The 23,460-nt window shown below is 30.2% G+C and overlaps 1 protein-coding gene across 2 annotated transcripts in view; it reads right to left on the bottom strand.

The window, feature by feature from the left end:
* The window catches only part of LOC103570383 (homeobox protein abdominal-A homolog), a 43,451-nt gene extending 27,233 nt beyond the window's left edge, over positions 1–16,218 (bottom strand). For both annotated transcript variants that reach the window (XM_008548096.3, XM_008548097.3), the window contains exons 1-2: positions 14,736–16,218; positions 9,939–9,971 (exon numbers count right to left, since the gene is read on the bottom strand). In XM_008548096.3, the coding sequence (XP_008546318.1) occupies positions 9,939–9,971; positions 14,736–15,531 (829 nt within the window). In that variant the 5' untranslated portion in view covers positions 15,532–16,218. The remainder of the gene's footprint in view (positions 1–9,938; positions 9,972–14,735) is intronic.
* Between the last annotated feature and the right edge of the window lie 7,242 nt (positions 16,219–23,460).

Here is a 23,460-nt window from a genome sequence, read left to right as displayed (position 1 = left end):
CAAAGCAGAGTTCGGGGCTGCTGTCTGGATGTCTGGGCCATTATATCCGACGTCATTGACGTCTTTTTCATCGCCTACTTTGCCATCCTCAATACTTTTATTTTGCTTCGAAAATTTTCTTCTCTAATGTTTTCGTCTGATAGGGCTGAGCTGTATCATCTTTTTTTACTCTTTCTTCAAGTTTTTTTTATCAGTCCTCTCAGAGAAGGGGAAAGAAAAAACAGCTCATTTCGTTGCTAAGAAAATTACTTGGAAAATTGAATTCGATAAAGTCAGTCCTGACTAACCGCTGAACTAAATTACTTCGGATGAGTCTAGATATCCATTTTTTAAAATATTTCGAGCGATAGTCTGATATACTGTTTTATATCATTGAATTAAAGAAAAATAACGAGCGAGATTCGCTGCCAAATGATTCGATGAGTTGAATCTCCAGTGAATCACAGTGAACCGCGTTTCAGTCTGTGAGATATTTATTTTTCAGGTCGTTGACATATCCCGCGATAAGAGATATATTGAAGTCGTTGAAAAAACACATCATGTGGTGTGCTGGTGTGTATTAGTCATCGGATGAGCGAAGCGATAAAGTGTTTTAGACCTTGTTGGCCTTGACATTCTTTTTATTTTATAGAAAAAAGCACTATTTATATTGATAATTCTAAGAAGGTTAATGTACAGATAAAATGTATTATTACATACGTCTGTAAGATTTTTACAAATAGTTTTTATCTAGTCTTTATCGGTGTTATTATTGATAATAGGAGGAAAATTTTTATTTGTATAATTCAATTAATTGATACTTTTTTTAACAACTGATATAAATAATTGATGCAACAAATAAATAATAGAATGTCTCGGGTCGAAAGATTTGATCTATTTTAAATCAAATAAAAATTTTAAATTACTGTAATATGCTTGTTTAGAATATTTTCAGACTTGTTTTCAATACTTTGTAGTCTGGTTTCGGTCACGGTCTTCAATCGCTAGCTGCTAAAGAAAATAATCGCTAGCTGCTAGCGATTATTTTTTTCAGTGTAGGGAGCTATCCTGAGTAATTTCAAAATGTTGTCCGAGTGTATGTATGTGGTTATGTACACGGAGAGAAAATTATGGTAACTGTTCCTTGTACGTTTATGAAATATCATCCCATAACGTTATGGTAATGATTACTTGGGATTATGGGATATAGACCCATACTTTCTGGGAAAAGTTCCCATAAGTATGGGAACAATTCCTATCATTATGGTAACAGCTCCCATATCGCATGTAAAAAAAAATCATGGTAATGATTACCATACTCATAGGAATAGTTCCCACAAGCAAATAGTAACCGATCCTATAATCACATTGTAATGATTCCTAAGTGTATATGGGAATAAGCCCTATACATTATGGTAACTATTGCTATAATATTATGGTAAACATAACCATAATATTATGGTAGTGGTGACCATAATATTATAGTAGCAATTACCATAATAGTATGGGAATGGTCACCATAATATCATGGTAATGATTCTCATAATATTTAGAAATTATAATAATTTTTTCTTTTTTTGTACGAAGCGTTTTTTTTTGTATTTTACAAAATATTACAAAATTTTAAGTATGCAAAAAGAACGCTTATTACAAAAAAAATTTATTATAATTTCTAAATATTGTGATAACCATTACCATAGTTACATGGTAACCATTATAATAGTTACATGGTAACCATTATAATAGTTACATGGTAACGATTACCATAAATCCATAGGAACTATTCCGGTACCATATGGGAATTATACCCATAATTATAGGAATGATTACCATAATATATATGGGTGCCGTTCCCATAATCAACATTTCAAAAAACCCGGTTACCATGCATTATGGGAACCATTCCCATAATATATTGCAACTGTTACCATAATTTTCTCTCCGTGTACGTACTTATGTATGTGGATGTACAATAACTTTTGAACGGATAAACCGATTCGACTTTTTGAGGTAGCGTTTGAAGTAGCTCATTAATTCACTATTTGAAAAGATATTGGTGATATAAATTTTAAAAAACAACGATTTACTTTATTATTGGTTTTTACTTGAATTTTCGCAATGGAAGATGCGTCATTACTATTTTTGAGCTTGAAGAGTTGACAAATGTATCAACTATATCATTTTCAAACTCAAGATCTCGAAAATAGCTGGAAGTTTTAGGACTGGCCTACATGGTTAGGCAGATGTTAGAATTTTGTCCTGTTTTTGGTCGTCTTCAGGTCAAAAACAGCCTAACATTTTTATAAAATTTGAAAGATAGATTAACTGGTTGAAAAACAAATAAAAATCTGCTTCCTGATAAAAAGGTTATTAAGACTTGAACTAAAATTTATACAAATATAAAAATGTGACAAAATGTATTAGGTCGACAGGCAGGTGCTTAACTCACTGGCATATACTGAATGGGGCAATAAATTTCTGTACATTTATATGTTGACAATCATAAATTTTAAATATTATAATTCGTATTCAAAACGATTGAGTTCGCAATAACAATTATCATTAATTTGTTGATACGAATTATTTATAAGCAATTATTCTAATCTTGACTTCCGAATGTACATCCACACATCATTATCCTGTTATTAATTGAATTTAATAGTACATTCGTATACATATTAAGCATAATCACAAACTGATAAAATTTTGCATAATATATAATATCCCAAACGACGATAATTTTTCGTTTCTATAAAAAATAACTCTTTGGTTCAATTCTCTAAATGTATTCAAATTTTATGCGTGGAAAATAATTATCAATATAGGGTAGAAATACCGTTTGTGGTAACTTTTGGTCGCTTTAAAAATTTAAATACAATAATTTTTACACAGAAAAAAAGTATTTGTTGACGCCAAAAATTTTTACTCACCAAAGAACATTTCAATTTTTCAAAAATATTTGCAGAGTAATTTGAAAAGAAAAAATTTCTCGGAACAAAAAAAAATTATTAGGGTGAGAAAGTAATGATTACGCCCAAAATTTTTTTCTAATCCTTAGATAATTTTTGTTTCAATTTCCTAAGCTTTTTTTTTTATTTTTACTTTAAACAAATTTTATTTCAAGGATTATCTAGGAAAGGATTGAAAAAATAGAGAGCATTATAAATTTGAAAGCTTGGATTGCAGTTCATTCATAAATTTTGGCTTATTTATATCAGTGACACTACACGGAAAGAAAGTTATGGGAATGGTTCCTATAATTTTGTGAAATTTTATCCTATACCAATATAGGAATGACGACCATAAATTATGGGAGCAGTTCCTATAATTATAGGAATGTTACCCATAATTATGGGAATGATACCCATACCATTATGGGAATGGTTCCTACAATTTATGGGGATACTTCTTATAATAGTATAGGAACCATTCCTATAATATTATGGGAACGGCTCCCATAATATTATAGGAAGTGTTCCTATAATATTATGAAAATGGTTTCCATAATGGTATAGGAACTATTCCCATACTATTATGGGAACCATTCCCATAATACATAGGAATACTTCCTATAATTTTCTTTCCGTGTACTTACTGTAGAGTATTGAAAATTTAGACTTTTTCTTTTTATTTGTTTCCGGATATAAAAAAAAAATCTCCTCTGAATGGATAGATCCCATTCGGCTAAAAACTCAATACATTTTTTTCTCTTATATATTTTTGTAAGAAAAATAGAATCGTGGAATATCATAAGATCTAAAAAAAAATAATTGGCTTAGCTACAATACTTTCCTAGAAAAACCATTAAAAATAGTTTTCATGTCGTGCATACTCTTATTAATGTATGTATGGTATGTATATTTTTTTAAATGCTATCTATTTTCTCTACTTATCCATTTTTATCGGCCGTTCCCTAAAAATTGTTTGAACTAAATAACATAAATAGTAGGGTGTAACCAATACTGTACATGTAAAATACTCACACGATATTAAAAAAAAAAATTGAAAATTGTTAAAATTTAATTTATAAAATTATTTACATAAAAATTATTAGTAAATAAACTCACTATTTTTTTTTATGTTGACTAATGAAGAAATCCGATAATAGTTTAAAAAAAAAATTTTTTCTTAATCGAGGATATGAAAAATTGAAATGAAAACATATCCATAAATATGATAATAATATGAGCATAATTTGATTCAATTCAATACTAAATTTAGAAATTTATTTTTACACAAAGCTCACAAAAGTCATTTTCCAATTTATTTTCGGCTTTGACGTATAAAATAATTTTCTAATAAAAATTAAATGTTAATTATTTTTTTAAACTATAGAAGCGAGAAAAAAACTCCATGGATTCATCGAATACTCATTGAAAATGTTGTTTTTCAACAAAACTTTTAGCTGATTGAAGCGTGACTAGACACCGAGTATTGATTTACAAGCAACAGAAAAAGTGAAATTTTAACTTTTTTAAAACACTTTTTGCCCTTTTCTTTTTACTCATGAATCAGGTAACTTTTTTATTGCCCCTTTGTTGTATACTGTCTGCGTATTGGACTCTGAGAAATACTGACAAAGGGTGCGGTGAAAGTAACATTGGATGATACGAGGGTTGTATATTATCAAGAAAAAGTAAGAGAGTAAATAGATTGTAACTTTCTAATTCTTCTTGATGTTCGTTTCCCTTTGGATACCAGCCAAATCCGTTTTTTGTAAATTTCTCAATTTTTTCATGAAACATGAATTACAAAAAAATTACCGTCAAATCATTAGAGCAGTCATTACTCTGTATCGCACTAATTTGAATAAAAAAAAAAAAAAAGTTCATTGGAATATACTATTTTGGTATTTTTGAATCAATAAATCTAAATAAACACTTGAAACCTATAAAAACACAACAATGAAATTAAAAAGTAATGACACGAAGGTAAAAAAGATTTATAACCTCAATTCGAGTTATAAAAGTGAAAAATAAACACGATAATAAAGAATAAAGCACACGGCAGTTAAATGGTGAAAAAAAAAGAGTGTAAAATTTTGACGAGCATCTAAGAAAACACGTGGATCGACAGGTCTGCCGACCATATCTCGGATTTGGTGTGGTATGATGGCCCTGGCACGCGACAACGAGGTACGCCGTAGCGGCGCGTCATATGACCATAAAATAAGCGTTTAGGGTAGCACACAGACGGCGGTAACCTGGCAGCACATAAACACTTATATAACGGCAATTAAACTGCTTTTAAGACCCATAAAATTGCAGTTTCAATAATCTCTGTGACAACACGATTTCGACTTGACCATCTTTTCGACCTCTGACGTAACATTTTTTTATCAATATTCAAGGCGAGTCTTCCAAAAATATTCATAATTTACCGTCACAATGTGTTAGCATTAAGTTTGTTATATAGCGGAGGGGAGGGGGTAAGATCAGCCCCTTAAGAAAAAAGGGCTTATATGTATCATAAATGTAAGCCCCCCTCCCCACACTCTAAAGTGTACAGTCGAAATTAACACACTTACCAAATGACATTGAAACTCCAAAAAATGAACTATAGATACTTAACACACCATGAAATTTCTTATAAGTGATTACGAAATATAATTTTGCTTTCAAACTTTTTCAGTCTTTGTTGATTAATTTCCCATAATATATAGAAATGGTTACTTTAATAAACACATGCAAAAATTACTATGGCCATAGTAAAACTTACAATGGTTTTACAATAATTTTTAACGTCACTATTGTGAATTTCACTATGGCCATGGTAATTTTTGCATGCGTCTATTGAAAATCCTGTCAGGTGGCCAATTTTACTATGACACCATAACATTTTAAACAAGAATAATTATTCCATGTATTTCAGGATGGATTGAATTTCCATGCATAGAAACTGTTTCTGTAATTTTCTATTTGCATATCACATTTTTTTTACAAAATGGAAACTCAAAATTATTTGTGTTTGATCATCAACGATATCTTTTTTTTTTTTTTTTTTTTTTTTTTTCCATATAAATTTGATATTGCTGAAAATATATGTTAGTAGTTATATATTCCACATCTGTTCTGGAAGTCGCGCACGCCATTCTAAACAGCGTGATATAGATGCAATGAAGACTGTTGATTGGTTCCAGACGTTCTTGGATTGAACCGTATAACCCCTTGGACTATCAAGTAGTCAAGGGAAAAATATGAGATAGGTTGGCGGTGGAGGAAATAGACAATGGAACTCGAAGGCAGGAAACATGATAGAATTAGGGACGAACAAGACGAGTAGGATGAAATGGGATAATATGAGAGACGTCACTGCAGGACGCGCGGCAACCATCATCGAATGCTAATGAGGGGATGTTGGCTCAGAGGCGGAGAATATGGTCGTGCACTGGCGTTGGATCGGTCTGATTATAAATTATGCATTACCTCGCCATTTCTAGCCCACGTACGCCAACAAAAATCCGGACGGACATTTCTATCTATAAAATTACCTACTATTTCTTTACTTAAGCTTTTAGTTATATTTTTTGATAAATCAGCATTTTACCATCTGTACAAATTCCAGCATTTGGACAAAAAATTTTAATCATTCGGAGGTTAATTAAGATCGTCCATTAATAAAATATGACTCAAAGGCAATGAAAAATGAGAATCTTGAAAAAAAGATAGCGTGCAAAACTCAAAACGAAGAAAGGCGAAAAATTAGACTAGAGGATTTGGATATTAAGACTGCAGGCTAATCCAAAAACTTCCTGCTGTTTTCAAGCTCAAAGAATGAAAATTCTTCATTCAAGAAAATTTGTTTGCTTTTCGATGGATTGCAAAAACATTCTTAGCCGGAGACCATTTTTTCTCTACATGAACAAATAGATTTCTTCAAAATCTTCGATCACATAAAAAAAAAAAACAAGTTATCGTTTATCTGTTGGATTAAAAAATGGCAATGATAGAAAGATTGATTTTTTGCTATATTCTTCGATCCAACTTGTTATCCTTCACACCTTTTTTTTTCCATTGTTATTTTCATTTTATTTTTTTTTTTTTTTTATGGATTCAATGTCAGCTGCCATTGATGGGTCCATAATTTATGAGCTGGTACTCATGACCATGAGGACATATGTGATACTATAGTAATAACTCTAGCAAAGGTTTTGAGTAACCCAGTCTTTGAAAAGATAATAACGTCTTGCAAAAACATGTTATGAAGACTATTTTGAAAAAACATGTCATGGTAAAATTTTGGAAAATGTTATTTTGTCCATACCTATTATTAAAAAATGACCTATGGTACATAGAAAACAAGGATTTTTAACGCTAAAATTTTTTACTTGCTCTAAAGAAATTTTTTGAAATCTGAATTGAAAAGACAAATTTTCTTGAGCTAAGAAAAATTTTTTTTGCTGTAAAAAATTTTTTGCATTAAGAATTGAAAAGAACAATTTTTTCGAGAAGAGAAAAAATTTTTTTGAGAAGAGAAAAAATTTTCTTGAGGCAGGAAAAAATTTTATAAGTCTAGAAATTATTTTTCTCTGTGTAGCTGTTCATAGGTTCATTGAATTTATCATAATAATAAGTTAAAGTTTCATGATTTAAGATTTTATGAATTATAAAGTAGTCTACTATACTGTGATATCATCCAGTTTTTATAGCTCTAAGTACAATAAGCTCAGGATTAGCTGAGACTTTTGTTCGTGAATCCGAGAAAAATAATTCAACCAGAGAGAAATATATTCTAAGGTTTCCTCTTGATAACAGGAACCTCAATGAGATTCCAGACGTGTTGTGATTTTGAACAAAGAGACCGGAAAAAAGAGTAGCAAAGACGGCCACAAACAAAATAAAAAGACAATGTCGAGTATATTTTTTTCATTAGTACAAAAGAAAAAAAACCCAACTTACAGCCAAAAATGAGCAAGATAAAATGAAATAAAAATAAATGCGGTGCAGACACAAATGTATTTAATAGATAAAATAAAAAGTTAATGGAAAACGTCACAAAGTAAACGATGCCGCAGACAATTTATGTTATACATAATTGTATAACTACATACTTTAAATAATTAATCGCGATAAAAATAATGAATATCATTATATAAACACCTAAATTGACTCATTTCCTCTGATGGGCATGATTCATTTTTTTTCTACCGGATAATTGCGTCGATTTCTCTACTCATTAGCTCATAAATATTCAAATTTATAAAGTTAATTTTTATTTACACATAAATGTAAACTTGTTACTGCGAAAATTATTGCAAATTTTATGATTTTATTATTTAAATTATAATGACCAGAGATGTAAGCTTCCAAAACTACGAAATTGCCCAGATTCTATCATAAAATATGTCGGACTTATACATATATATATTTTCAAGTCTCTAGAGGCCTACTACTCAAGATCGGTTTAAAAGGATCGAGTGTTGTCTATGTATCTATAGGTGTAAGTTTCCAAGTGTAATGATTTTATGAGTCCACAGAGCTTGTTTCTGGACTCAACTCTTGTCATTACAACTTGAAGCTCTCCTTAAAATAATTTTATTAGTATATTTACTATATTTGATAAATCTATTCATAAATAGTTTGGGTAAAACTAAAAAACTTTTATAGAAAATTTCATATTATTTGCTATAAAATTTTTAAGTCTCTCAACTTCTGTATGTTCTTTTTATTACTAAATAGTCATCTTATCATAAATAAAAATATATGTTCGATACTATATATAAATTGAATTGCAACTCTATTTTATTCAAACGTAAAATAAAATATCATTGATTGATTACACAGAAAAAAAGATTTCTTGGCGCTAAAAATTTTTACTCTTCTCGAGGAAATTTTTACTTAACTCAAGAAATTTTTTTTTTTTATTAATTGAAGACGAAAAGTTTCTTAAGGCAAGAAAAAAAATTTTCTTGAGGCAAGAAAAAAATTTCTTTGCTCAAAAAATTTTTACTTGCCTGAAGAAAATTTCTACTTGAGTCAATAATTTTTTTCTAGTATCAAATTAAAACAAAAATTTTTTTGGGATATGAAAAAAAGGATTTCTTGACGGAAAAAATTTTTACTTGACCCAAAAAATTTTTGGCATTATTAAGTGAAAATAAAAATTTTCTTGAAGCAAGATAAAATTTTTTTGAGGTGGGATCAAATTTCTTGCGTCGAGAAATTTTTTTTTCTTGTGTACAAAAATTGTTTTTTCATAGCTACAGTTTTTAATGAATGAAAAAAGTGGTTGTTTTAAAGTTTAAAAACTGTTCATAATTTTTGTCACGAAGGTAAAGAGCAAATCGATTTATACCATCAGTATACTTCTTTAGCATGCTACAAGGTAATTTTAAAAAATATAAATTTAACACCAATGTGGTTATAGATGATCCATATCTGAACATAGCTGCATTATTTTCATGAAAAATATATATTTCTGTCGTCAATGTAATAATTTCACTAGAAATACCCTCGAGACATAATTAAACATATGTTGATAATTAGATTATGCCATGGATAGTTAAGATTATATATAATTGAAGCTGATTATGGCATAATGTAAATATATTTTGTCGTATGAAATTATACCCGTGTTATATATACTTTAGGGTAATATGTAACCATTGTAATTATCCATATCATATTGTGGACTTCATTAACTCGAGATATCTTTATATATGTCTTATATATAAACAATAATATGTTTGCTATTTACTTCAAGATTTCTCATTAATTGATTAATATACTCACTATTTTCGATCAATTTGGCTAGAGCTGAAGGTTATAAGTGACAAAATTTTTTTTTCATCTGAAAGTTGTGACCTCATAAAATTTTGCTGTCAAAAGAAAATTTTTGGTACTTATTTCTTTATTTTAAATATTTTTTCAAATTTTTGATTGCAATAAGTATTTTTCAAAAATTTTCTACCACTTTGTATTCGAAGAATGAGGAAGTGACAAATGTACTATTTTACTCACCACACACGACCCGATCGAATGGACTCATCCAATCTGAAAATATTAAACAAACATTATTTTTCAAAATTTAATTATTTGAATACTAATCTGGCAAGTAAGCATTACAATTCATACATAAGCAGAAGCAGTGAAAAAAAGCTTGGAAATTTGTGAGCAATAACTAGACTAGAGCTGGTATAAGTGACCTACGGCAATGCTGTCAAGTGCTGAATAATAAACAAAAAGTCATGACTGCATACTAGTTGTCTCTAATAGAAAAGTAAAAGTATGTAAATGCCTTCATAAATAGATCTCGTGATTTTGTTGTTATGACCAAAAACAATTCACTTTTTTAAAACAGAGAATATAGGAATCGCTTATTAAAAAAATCCCGTAAGTTAAGTTCTGGGCCAAATGGTATTTTTGATAATTTCGGGTTCTTATGTCATCCTATCAAAAATAAGAAATAACGAATAAGGAATAAGACATAATTTTGAATTTCTGAACAAAGATATACCTGGGTCCATAAATTTGATTCAATTTAAGTCTAACTAGACTGCATTTGGACTGATTGGTCTGTTTTTGAACTAGTCAATCTGGGTTTTAAAATTTAAGTTGTTTTTGATGCAAAGATGATCAAACAGGATAAAAAAAATAATAGACAGGAAAAGTCTGATTTTGGTCTGAACAATAACAAAAACAAGCAAAATATTTTGAGAACCAAATTCTGACTTTGATCTAGAGGTGACAGAAACCAGACTAAAAATTATCTAAAACGTGTCTAAATAAGAAATAGTACGGGCAAAACTCGATTAAATTTTCTATGTTGATTTAATACAACCCATGAATAAAAAATCCTTGAAAAAGTATTGAATATTATAAATTTCAAAATGTGACACAATGGCGAGCTTTTTAAACGATTTTTGAAATTCTGAAAATACATGTATGTTCAAAGACGAAAACATTCAACTTAATATTATACTCTTTAAAAATGAATAAGTGAAAATCTGTATTTGACAGTAAATAGTCACTATTTTAAATTTAAGAGAGGAAATCAACGTTTTAGGACTTTTTTGTAAACATTTTTTGACTCTCCACAAAAAATGATGATTTTGAATCATTTCTAAACTTTTTTTGGGCTATATGTTAATAGTATTAACTAATTCATTGATATTTCCTTTGAATTTTCAAAAGTTTAGAAAACGTTCATAAAAAGTTCATCGTTGTGTCAGATTTTAAAATTTAGAATAATCAAAATTTTTTTCACGGGAAACAAAAAGTAAAATTGAATAAAAAGAACTTAAAATTTTTATTTGACTTGAAACAGATCAAATTTTCCGACCAGGGTAAAGTTCGATAAAAGTATTCATTGAAACTACAATGTGAAGTAATATAAGTTAAGTATTCATGATTAATTTTTAAAATCATTTTTTGTGCATTTTCATACCAGAAAAAAAATGTTTATGCAAAAACATACTGAAGTCATACTGGATATCGTTATATATAATCAGTTCATTTTTGACGCAAGTGCAATTGCAATAAAAATATATAGATAATGCAATAATTAATGAAACGATAATTAGTGATAATAAAAGCGAACGCTCACAATAAATTAATTTATTAAAAATTAAATTAAAACATTTAACAATATCTTTACCCCTACAAAAGTTATTAATATTAATATTTCCATTTCATAGATCATATGAACTAAAAATACTCTATGACGTAAAGATGCATTGTTTTTTTAAAAAATGAATAATTTTTATCTGCACAGTAAATTTATTATATTATTTTTCCTACCACTCATTGTTATTTTTTACTTTGATTTTTTATAGTATTATTTACTTAATCACCAAAAATTGTGTGATGAACATCAGAATAATCAACAGTTTATTTATAGTTGTCTACTACAGCCCGCTTATATATCAGTTGTAAAATTAAAAATGCTGTGATGTTCATTATAATAATGATTGTTTATTTCAATCTCATTTACATCCGTTCACGTTGACCTTGACATTGATCACAGCTTTGATGATTAATCGCTTTCATTCGGAGTTTTTTTTTTAAACACTACAAATTTCAGATTGGGATTCATTTCTCTGACGTCATCTGTTTAGTACCGGACTTAAAAAAAAATTTGATAAGTATATCATATTTATATTAAGAAGTTAATAATAAACGGATCTTTCCCACGCAGTTATCGGTTAGAAAATATAGATAAGAATATGATATCTTCTGATTGCTTACTGTCAGCATGATGACTTGAAGTTTAATTGTCGATTAATGGGACATATTGTGTAGCAAGGGGTGAAATAAGACGATTTCAGATGAGGGTGAGATGACTACCCGAACTAAAGACAAAATTTCGGATCATATAAAGTCGGAAATTGTTTTGTTCCTTATCATACGCTCTATTGCTTATTATTACCTAAATTGGAACTTAAAAACTGGAGTCAGTCGACACAAGAAAATTTTAGAGCAATAGCGCGTGTGGAAATTCAATTATTGATTCGATTGATTAGAATTTCATGATTATTTCGAGGTTTGTAAGAAACAAATGTCATTCTGGGAGAGTTGAAGTGAGGTCATGAAGCCATTTTGCGGGTAGAAATTATACTTTTTCTGTCCTAGGGAAGCAATCAATGATTTTCTCATTCGCTAAATTGCATTAGTCGGGAATTGGCTCATTTTGATTCGCTATCCGAATCGAAAAAATTGATCTGATTATAGTCTAATTAGGCTGTATTTGGACTAATTGGTCTGTTTTTGAACAAGTCGGTCTTTAATCTTTTATAAAAATTTCAAAGCAGTTTTTGATCCGAAGAATATTAAAAGCAGATTTTAAATAGGCAGAAAAAGTCTGATTTTGATTGAGACGCAACCAAAACCAGACTAAAAATTATTAAAAACGAGTCTAAAAACAGTCGAAGTAAGGAATATTCAAAAAGACCATTATTATAATTTTCAAATTAGGAATTAAGTAACGATAAATATTTCATGATCCATATATTTATAAGGGGTGTGTGAATTGTATTCTAATCAAATTGAAGAATTCGAATTTTCATATTATTCGTCAATTTTTGAATTTTCTAAAAGTTTTCTAATCATTCGATTCGATTCGAGGAAACTTTGATCAGTTTTCAAATTTTTAATTTTTATTTACTGAAGATTTTAGTTTTGTAAAGTAACCAAAAAGTAATTATTTCATAAGTTCGTGTCTAAGCTCTATTTATTTCTGATAAAAATTTGAATTATTGCGAAAAATATCACAATTTTAAGTCAAGAGCAAATTTTTGAGTTACTTATAAATTTGAATTATTCGCACATTCAAGTATTTGCTAAAAATTACCAATGATCAAAACTGCAAAGATCAATGGTCAGAATAAATAGTAGCAGATTTGACTTAATTTCAAAATAGTGCCTTGGAAATTTATCCAAGTGAAAGAATAATTTTTTAATACCATAGTAAGATAATAATTGTCTTTTTACGATGAGAAACTTGGTTTCTTTCTATAATTATTTCATCCGAGAATCGTGAAGACTCGAAGGAGATATGATCTCTAATTACTCAACTTCTATACTAGGACTGCTTATCATTGATATTATCGTTATTATTTTAATAGTTATTTTGATGATTATTGTTATGTACTTATATATTTATTGCCGTAGACTACAGATCATTTTAATGGACTGAAATTATTCTTCAAGTTGAACAAAAGTTAAGTGAATGAAAGATGTATAAGCATTCAGAAAAGATAAACTCTGTTTTAAAGATTGCACACAAAAGAAAATATATTCTCAATATTTTATGCGAAGCTTACAGTCATGAAAGGCAAATTACCGTCGTTTAATGAGTTTATAATTTTCCTGTTTGATTCAATTTTAAACAATTTCTCTTACTAAAATGGGATAATAGAAGCTAATCAAATTTGTAATTACATAAAATTGCTCTTTGCGTATATAATGATGGCATCGAAAATAAATTTTTGAATTAGGGAAGGAAGGGGGGTAAAATAGGGTGTCCCCAAAATTTTATAAAAAGTTTGTTTTTTGAAAATTTCATTAAATTTCTTTAATTTCCAGAAAATTTTTTTCACCTTTTCTAGAGGGTAGCCCATTTTGCGCACAAAAATAAAAAATTTTTTCTATTTCCTTTGAATATCCCTGAATACTCTGTATTTCCCTGATTACCCCCCCCCCCCCTCTTCTAATCTAATAATAATCTATATAAATACCATTTATAATTGCGTTAATAACCAGTAGATGGTAGATGTAACTTTTGCATAATTATCGTTTAAATATAAAATTTTATTTCATATATCAGCTCATCTATTTATAAATAGAAGTCATTAATTTGCAGATATTATTATTACTGGTTCGTTAACATTTTCAACTTAATTAGTTCATCGTAGTCGTGAGCGTATTCAAAAAAGTAAATAAAACATTTAATAAATTAAGCCCCGATATTGAACGATAATAATAATAATTGATTTGAATGTATAATAAAAATAGTATTCTTTAAGAACACTAATGATCAATATGTTTTCCAACTTTATAGCTTACAATATTAATGGCTACGAAGCGACAGCTCAAGTAGCGACGGCCGACGGAAAGTTCAGTTGCCCTCAGGTAGTATTTGCTCAATGAAAAAACGCTATAGCATATGAATAACAATCAATGTAATTTCGAGTTGCAATAATGAATTTGAAATGTAGGCAAGCTGAATAAACAACCGGGTGCAGTGATCGGATTATTAGCTGATGCATTGCATGCTGATATAAATAGTTGTAAAGACGAGTATATCTAAATGCTGCTCACCTGTGATAGACATCCAAGGATATCTAGGAATGTCAGGTATTCCCGGTTGTCCAGGAGTGGGTTGCTGGCAAGATGTCAGTGGATCGACCACGGACGCAGCGGCGGCTTGATGGTAGAATTGGGCCGCTGCTGCCATGGAAGCTGAAGCCGCGGATACTGCCGATGAAGAAGGTGATGATGAAACGAGACCACTGGAAGTCGCACCATTCTGATGATGATGGCTTAGGTTGTAATTGACTATAGGATCTGTAGAACTGGGCGCAACGTTCCCTGTGAGACTGGCTGTGTATCGACATGATTTGTCGCCATTAGCAGCATCAACAGCAGCAGCTGCTGCCAATGCGGCGCTAGAAGCTACGGATGAACCAAATCCAGGGACCATAGAGGAGGTTGCACCAAAAGCTGCTGCTGCAACTGCTTGTTGCTGCTGATGATGATGATGGACCGCTGCTGCGGATACGTAAGGGTACATACTAGATGCAGTTCTTGCCGCCGGGGATGTCGAGGCAGAACTTCCTGAATGCTGTGGACTAGAGCCTGTTGGTGAAGGTGAACTGTGATGTGCGTAATTGACAGCAGCTGCGGCTGCTGCCGATAGGCTCGACTCTAAGCTCGCGGTAGATGAACCACCTGAGCAAGTTTGAAGGGAATTCGAATTAGAAGTCGCAAATAACTGTTGATGATGAAATTGCTGGTGATACTTAGGTAGCATACTATCGATTATGAACTTAGAACTCATCGCTGCGCAAGCGAATCCAGCACCCGATGCAGGGCAGTCAACATCTGCCCTGGGCATTATCTGAACCCATCATCCTAACTTGCAAAATGGCAATAACTTTTTATTCCAACTCAAAGCATACTAATTTCATTAAAAATGCTTATTTTGTATCACTTTTTGATCAAAATTCACAAAACGTGTCCTTTTTTTCAATCTGCGATATGTTTTCGTGCGTTTGCTGAGATCCCCCTTCTCCTGGTAAAGCCGCACACCCTTCCCCGCTCAAACTCTCTTTATCGGTACTTTATCCTCACTTTTATTAGCACTTATGCAACAGGGCACATAACACATCATGCTAAAACAGTAACAGCTTTTAGACCAAGTTTCAAACAAACGCGTTTACGAAAGTTACTCAATATTAGGCCTAAAAACAGACTAGAAATAATCACACCCTGTTCTTCTACTAAATCACTTTTGCAAATGCGTCCTCTTCTTGGACGTAATCTTACTAAACAAAACACTGGGCACAATTACGGTCACATAAAACAAATTATTTGTTGTGTTGTTATTAATGATAAATATTTAAATGCACGAGAACGTCAACAACAGTTAAAGGATCCGTCCACAGCTGTCAATAAAAACCCGCAGGAATTGGGCTGTAAGGCGCGGGAGAATGGGAGATCACGGCTTGTCAGGTGTTAGATGCCGTTTCTTGCGTACTTCTCGGATAGTCGACGAATCCTTTATGGGCCATGCATGAAGGTACTATAGCCCCCTATCCAGAACACCGCGTACTACACTACAGCCAGCTAAATGTAACCCCTTACAATAATGGCGCCGCTTGTCTCTTGCAGCCCCTCTCCTTGGAGCAGCACAGCTGGTAAACAGAACGGACCAATCGGTGCATGACCTTACGACCAGGGGACCAATCCCGAGCCGGCTAGGCGCGCCAAGATGAATGGGTTTCTGCTGCTGTTCGGTCTCTCTTCCACTCACACTTCCACGGAGCTTCAATCCTTCGCTCTCGGTCTCACTCTCGCTGGATACTTCTCTACTGTCACACGCTCACTTGGCTGTCAGTTGCCGCCACCACCAGCATCTCCGTTGCTCCTGCTTTCACTGCTGCTGTCACCGTGTGGTACTGGTGTGGCGCTGCTAGCTAACCACTACTGACTACTGCTATCATTATCTCTGTCTTTGTTTCCTCTCGCGTTATACTACAGTACACTCATTCTTGGCACATTGTTACGCCATGCGTTTTCTACTGCTCTGAGACTCTAAACTTCGGATTATCATCACGACCACGTTATTCCAAGAATGACAAGGTCTTTTGAATTACTGCCCATGATGAATTTAACTGTCTTCAAAACTACAGTTGCAATGGTCTATTTGACGTTAGAAGTTGATACATACGAGTTTACGTTTCGAGTCTTTAATCATATATTGTCACGTACGTTCTTGAACATTGAGTTCTCTGACATGCTACAGTTCAAGTGGTAGAACTTCTGGACCATTAAAAGTTAGTCTCTTAACGATATTGTCTTTTTGTTTCAGAAAGTTAATTATTTACTTTTATTTGCCCTTCAATTCATTTTTAATTATTACTTTAGTAGGGAGGGGGGGGGGGTGCTCCAAAAATTTTATAGAAAGTTAGATTTTTAAACATTATAAAATTACTTTTGTAATTATATTTGAGCATTATTTTGAAATTTTTTTTACTGTTTTTAAAAAATTTTGTTTTTGCAAAAAAATGGTATGAAATAAATTTTTTTTTTTTTTTTATCAATTTAGAATGAAATAACTCGGTCTCAAATTACTTCAGATGGATTTCAAAAATTGACTGAAAAATATTAAAAATTTTTAAATTTAATTAACTTTTAGTGATTTTTTAATCTATTACTTTAAAAAATATATAATTGCTTTTTTTGAAATATCTTTAGAATTAAAACTGATTAAAATCTTTTACTTTGAAGTTAATAATAAATAGTGATTAACAAATAAAAAATTTCCAATTTAAAGTCGGTAGTTAAACTTTTTCAAAAATCGAGTGTCAGCCAAAAAATTTTAATGTCTTTGTTTTATGACAAAAACTATCAAAAATTTTTTTTCTTCCTTTGCATCCATTAATTATGTCAAATGTAATTTTTCTTTATGTAAATTACTTATAAGAAAATTTATTTAATTTCCAAATTTTTTTTCACTTTTCTAGAGGTGCCCACTTTGCCCGCAAAAAGTGAAAATTTTTTTTTAACGGCAGCTGAAAATTCTCATCTTCTTTGAATGCCATAAAAAAAAAGATTTAATTGTTCAAATCCCCCCCCCCCCTCTCAGCTTTAGTATAAAAAAAATCATAAGTTTGTGTTCTCTATGAAGTCGATGGATAGAGGGCTCTCGTTGAATCTTAAGCCTCTTCTCTTCTTCTTCTTCTTCTTCTTTTTTTTATGTCTTGTTTCTTTCCAGCTTTTACTCACACCGTCGGCTTTCTGTTAATCTTGAATACCATATGGGTACCCTGACCTCATCATTCCAGTACACATTTGCCACTTGACATTCGTTTTAAAAATATTTTTCGATAATATATTGCTCATAAAATTTTTTTCCAAATTGTAATTGAGAAATTTTTCATTTATAATATTTATTATAATATTATTTATTAATAACTTTTTTTTTATTTAATAATCTCAAGCATAGGGAGCCTTTTAACAGAATAAAATTGTGATAAATTAATCTTTGGCTTAACTTTTCATGTCATATTTTTGAAAGAGAAAAAATTTGCATGAGGAGCATATCTCTTAGATACTTTAAGTGGCTCTCGAAAAATGCTGAACCCGTCGTTCCCAAAATATTGAAGACACTCTTTTCTCATTCCTCCCCACCACGACTTTTCCCGTCTTTGAATTTTCGTATTGAGGAGGGAAGAGCGTGAATGAAAAGATATAGATAAAAAAAGTAATAAAAAAAAAAAATAGAAAAGAACGTGCCAAGCATTCTTCATTCTGTAAATAAGAATGAAGGAGGGTAGAAAAATCTTTTTTCGAGTTGAAAATCCGGAGATCGTAATAGTCCACTACTTAATAACTTGACAAATATTCCGTGATTATTGGGGAATTTAATAATTTTTTTAGGTCTAGATATTTAATTAATTTTGGTAAAAATTTAATAAAGTAAATTCAATATTTAATAAATATGTAACAGAAGAACCATAATTTAGGTCCTTGTTTAAGCGCAATAATATATTGAAATTTTAATTTTGGCGTAGGGTAGACTAGGATACAATGACCCACATGGGACACGACAGCTAACTACCAAAACTTGGTAGCAGGAAAAAAATTTTTTCAAAATTTGTATGCAGAGGAAAAAAATTTCTTGGCACTAGAAAAATTTTATAGTAAAAAATGAGAAAAAAAGTTTTCTTAGAACTAGAAAAATTTTCTTGGCTCAAGAAAACTCTTCTGACCTCAAGAAAATTTTTCTAACCTCAAGAAAATTTTATCTTGACTCAAGAAAATTTTCGTTTTCAATTAATAGTACGAAAATTTCTTAGAGCAAGTAAAAATTTTCTTGGGGCGAGTGAAAATTGTTTGCACAAAATAATCATTTTTCTGCGTAGTTTAATTCTTATGAATTGGGCAGTTATAAATTGATTTGTTCGAAACAGATCAAAACCATGTATTCGATGCTGAAGGCCCGAATTATGTAGGGGTAACTTTATATATCAATAAAAAAAAATTAATTTACTGAAAATTTCCGAATTTTATCTAAAATAAATTTTCTACGTCACCGAGTAGGTTTCTAATTTTTTTTTTATTTCTAAAATTAATTTCTCGAATTGATAAATTATTTTTTAACTTATAAGGTTATCAATATTAATGAATATTTAAAGTCATTAATTATGAAAATTTTTTGAATGCTCATCAATTAAATAAAAATAAAAAAATGTGAGTATAAAAAAAAATCTTTTAAATCTTAAAAATAAAATTATACTCATTACCATAATCAAGTTTATGATGATTTATAGTATTGTATAACTTTCAGAATTATTCTGTTCTTTAATCATGGCAACAGTAAAATCTCCTTAAATTTCTATAATATAAATTAGCATTGTATATATTATATTAAGGATTATCACGTAATTGCTCATAATTATGACTACTAAATATTCATTTATTAAAAACTCTAGTCAAATATACTTAAACTAAAAAAAAAAAAAATTCTCTAGTGGTTTCTTATAGAATTAGACAATTTACAATGAATCATACAATGGTTTAATTGTGACTTTTTAGTTATACAGTAAAAATTCCAAAACTAAAGATGACTTTTTTTTATTAAAGTTTATGAGAGAACGAAATTAAATTTATAGTTTTTTACTTTTCTTTGACCGAATTTAATATTTTTAAGAAACTATATAGGGGATAGTGGGGCAAAGTTGGCCCTGGAGGAATGATGGGCTTACATTTATTTTCTACACAGAAAAATAAATTTCTTGGGACTAGAAATTTTTTCATGCCTCTAGAAAACTGTTTTCTTGTCTCAAGAAAATGTTTTCTCGCCTTAATAAATTGTTATCTTATTTCAAAAAAGTTTTTCTTGTCTCGAGAAAATTTTTGTCTTCAATTCACAATGAAAAAATTTTTTGAGACAAGTAAAAATTTTCTTGAACCAAGTAAAAATTTTTTGATTCAAGAAATCCTTTTTTTCTGTGTAGTCTTGGCTCAAGAAAATATTCTGCACTCAAGAATATAATTCTTGATTTAAACAATAGAATATCTTGCTGTAAAAAATTGAGTTTTTCAATCCTAGTAATAAAAAATTTCACAAGTACATAATTTCTTAACTTAAAAAAAGGAACGATTTTTGAACAAGAAACAATTCACTCAAATTAAAGAAAAATAATTTTGATTTAAGATTCTTAAAATTTTTTTCTTAATATAATTGCTTATTAGGAAGCTCATTATTTTTTTTTTATTTCATTCCAAAAAATTACTGTTAGTACTTACATATTTGTATTTAATAATCTACGCTAAAGACTGCAATCATATATTAAGATCCCAGATCATAGCTTTTAGAATTTCTAACCCATTTTAATTCAGAATATGAAATTTCACTTTCCTTATGGCTTATGGCATATTATCAGCACTAACAGAAAGTTTTTTCACTAAAATTTGATCAAAGAAAACGTTAGTATACTTCCTAAATGTTATTAGCTTGAATCAATATAGGGGAGAGTAGGGGGGGGGGCAAAATAGGCTTGCATTTTTAATACATATAAGCCTTTTTTTCTTAAGAGGCCCATTTCGCCCTACTATCCCCTATATAGATAAAAAAAAAATATTGGAACGTTATAACGTTAACAACAGCATCACTGCTACATTTTGATGAAATATTGGTACTTACCGGTCTTGAATCGTCGATCTTTTCTGAAAAACAAAGAAAAAATTTTATCAGAAAACAGTTACACATTTTTTAATTTTTTTTATCTCAATGCAACAAAATATAAATTTTTTCAAAAATTATACCGAAACTAAAGATAAATTTTGTGTTCCGATAAAATATCCATAAATTATATCTAATGAGTCGTTAATTGCTTTCAATAATTTCTATTAAAATTTTTTTGTAACTTATCGTTGATTTTCATTCGATTCGTTCGAGTTTACAATTTTTGATTTACTTATCTCAAATAAAAATACCTATGGCATAAAAAGAATGATTTCCAAGAAAATATAGTGGAACCTATTTAAACATAAATGTATAAGCATTATTTTCAGGTAGGCCTGCCCTTACTGTTTTTATTTTTTCCTCTCACCAGGGAACCCTACGAGAATATCAAATGCCATTACTATGTCAAAATACTATCTTTGTATAGGATCCATAAAGATGAATGTACCACCTCTGGTCGGACGATCTAGCCACTGAAAATGAGACTTTCCTCGGCAGTTAATAACAAGACCGCCTTTAAACAAACCTCAATACGGTAACGAAGAAGAAAGAAAATATTCTCGTGTCCCTCGATCGTCACTCCTCTTTCACATGATCTATGTCCAAAGAAATAAACGTATAACGAAACAAAAGGATTCTTCACGGTTAAACAAGATAAAAGTATATCCTTCGAGTAAGCCGATTTTTTTTATCCACATAAATAAAACGATATCTTGTTTTTTATAATAGAACCTGGTCCGATTAAGCGAATAATTCTATCGAGTTGACACTTTACAACCAGACAACTTGAGCACCGGAGACTAGATGAGGTTCACGATTTATTGCCATTTTTTTTTTCACCTTTGATGTTACAAACGTGTCATCATGACGGAATCTTTTTTTTTTTTAAGTTATTGCAAAAATTTGAGCCAGAGCTATATAGGTCACCGCCCAGTTGTAGAAAAAAAAGGTGGGTAGAATACGGTTGATACTAAGATCTACTTTTTTGACGGTATCTAGAAGGAAATATGGTTCAGTTCAATGATGGTATGTATGAGAATAGAAATATATGAGTGCAAGTGGATAAAATGTGCTTCGGGAAATCGTAGAAAAAAGATAGAGTGCAATGCCCTGAGGATTTTTGCTCATAGTCACTTATATCAACTGCATGTGAAATGGTGGTCACGTATATACGAGACTGAAAATAGTGTAATAGATAGATCATTTTTAACTGTATTTAGATAAGCTCATTATGATTATACCACAGAGACCATATATAGATGCATTTCTCGACGAGAAAAATTTTATATTGTTCAAGAAAATGCTTTTCTGTTTCAAGAATAATGCTTTCTTGCTTAAAAAAAAATTCTTTTCACTTTCAAGAAAAATGCTTTTTTGCTTCAAGAAACATGCTTTCTTGCTTCAAGAAAAATGCTTTTCTGCTTCAAGAAAAAATGCTTTCTTGCTTCAAAAAAAATGCTTTTCTGCTAAAAGAAAAAATGCTTTCTTTCTTCAAAAAAAATTCTTTTCACTTTCAAGAATAATGCTTTCTTGCTTCAAAAAAATGCTTTTCTGCTTCAAGAAAAAATGCTTTCTTGCTTCAAAAAAAATTCTTTTCACTTTCAAGAATAATGCTTTCTTGATTCAAAAAAATGCTTTTCTGCTTCAAGAAAAAATGCTTTCTTGCTTCAAAAAAAATTCTTTTCACTTTTAAGAAAAATGCTTTTCTGCTTCAAGAAAAAATGCTTTCTTGCTTCAAAAAAATGCTTTTCTGCTTCAAGAATAATGCTTTCTTGCTTCAAAAAAAATTCTTTTCACTTTCAAGAATAATGCTTTCTTGCTTCAAAAAAAATTCTTTTCATTTTCAAGAAAAATGCTTGTCTGCTTCAAGAAACATGCTTTCTTGCTTCAAGAAAAATGCTTTTCTGCTTCAAGAAAAAATGCTTTCTTGCTTCAAAAAAAAAATGCTTTTCTGCTTCAAGAAAAAATGCTTTCTTGTTTCAAAAAAAAATTCTTTTCACTTTCAAGAAAAATGCTTTTCTGCTTCAAGAAAAAATGCTTTCTTGTTTCAAAAAAAATGCTTTTCTGCTTCAAGAAAAAATGCTTTCTTGCTTCAAAAAAAATTCTTTTCACTTTCAAGAAAAATGCTTGTCTGCTTTAAGAAACATGCTTTTCTGCTTCAAGAAAAAATGCTTTCTTGCTTCAAGAAGCTGTTTTCTCGCCTTAAGAAAATGTTTTCTTATCTCTTAGGAAAAATAGCTTTTTTTCAGTGTTACCAGAAAATAAGTTGTGACTATGTTATCAGTAGAAATGGCACTTCATATAGATGCTATCGATTACTATATTTCCCAACGTGTATGGTAAAAATTTAGATGCATACGATAAATATCCTTACAGTACTAAACTCTTTACGTAATTCTTACTAAAAAATTGACTGTAGAAACTATTTTTTTCAGTTTACTTTTTTTCATACATTTTCAGTCTTGATTGTGGTCTTGTTTATTTGATCTCCAGTCTTCGCATTGTAAATCTTCAAAAGTGTGCTATTGCAAAACTACTTTTGGCTATCAGAGAACAAAATAAAAATGATAA

Source organism: Microplitis demolitor, chromosome 3 (assembly GCF_026212275.2).
Source record: "Microplitis demolitor isolate Queensland-Clemson2020A chromosome 3, iyMicDemo2.1a, whole genome shotgun sequence".
Classification (NCBI taxonomy): Eukaryota; Metazoa; Arthropoda; class Insecta; order Hymenoptera; family Braconidae; genus Microplitis; species Microplitis demolitor.
This window is presented reverse-complemented; position numbering and strand designations above follow the sequence as displayed.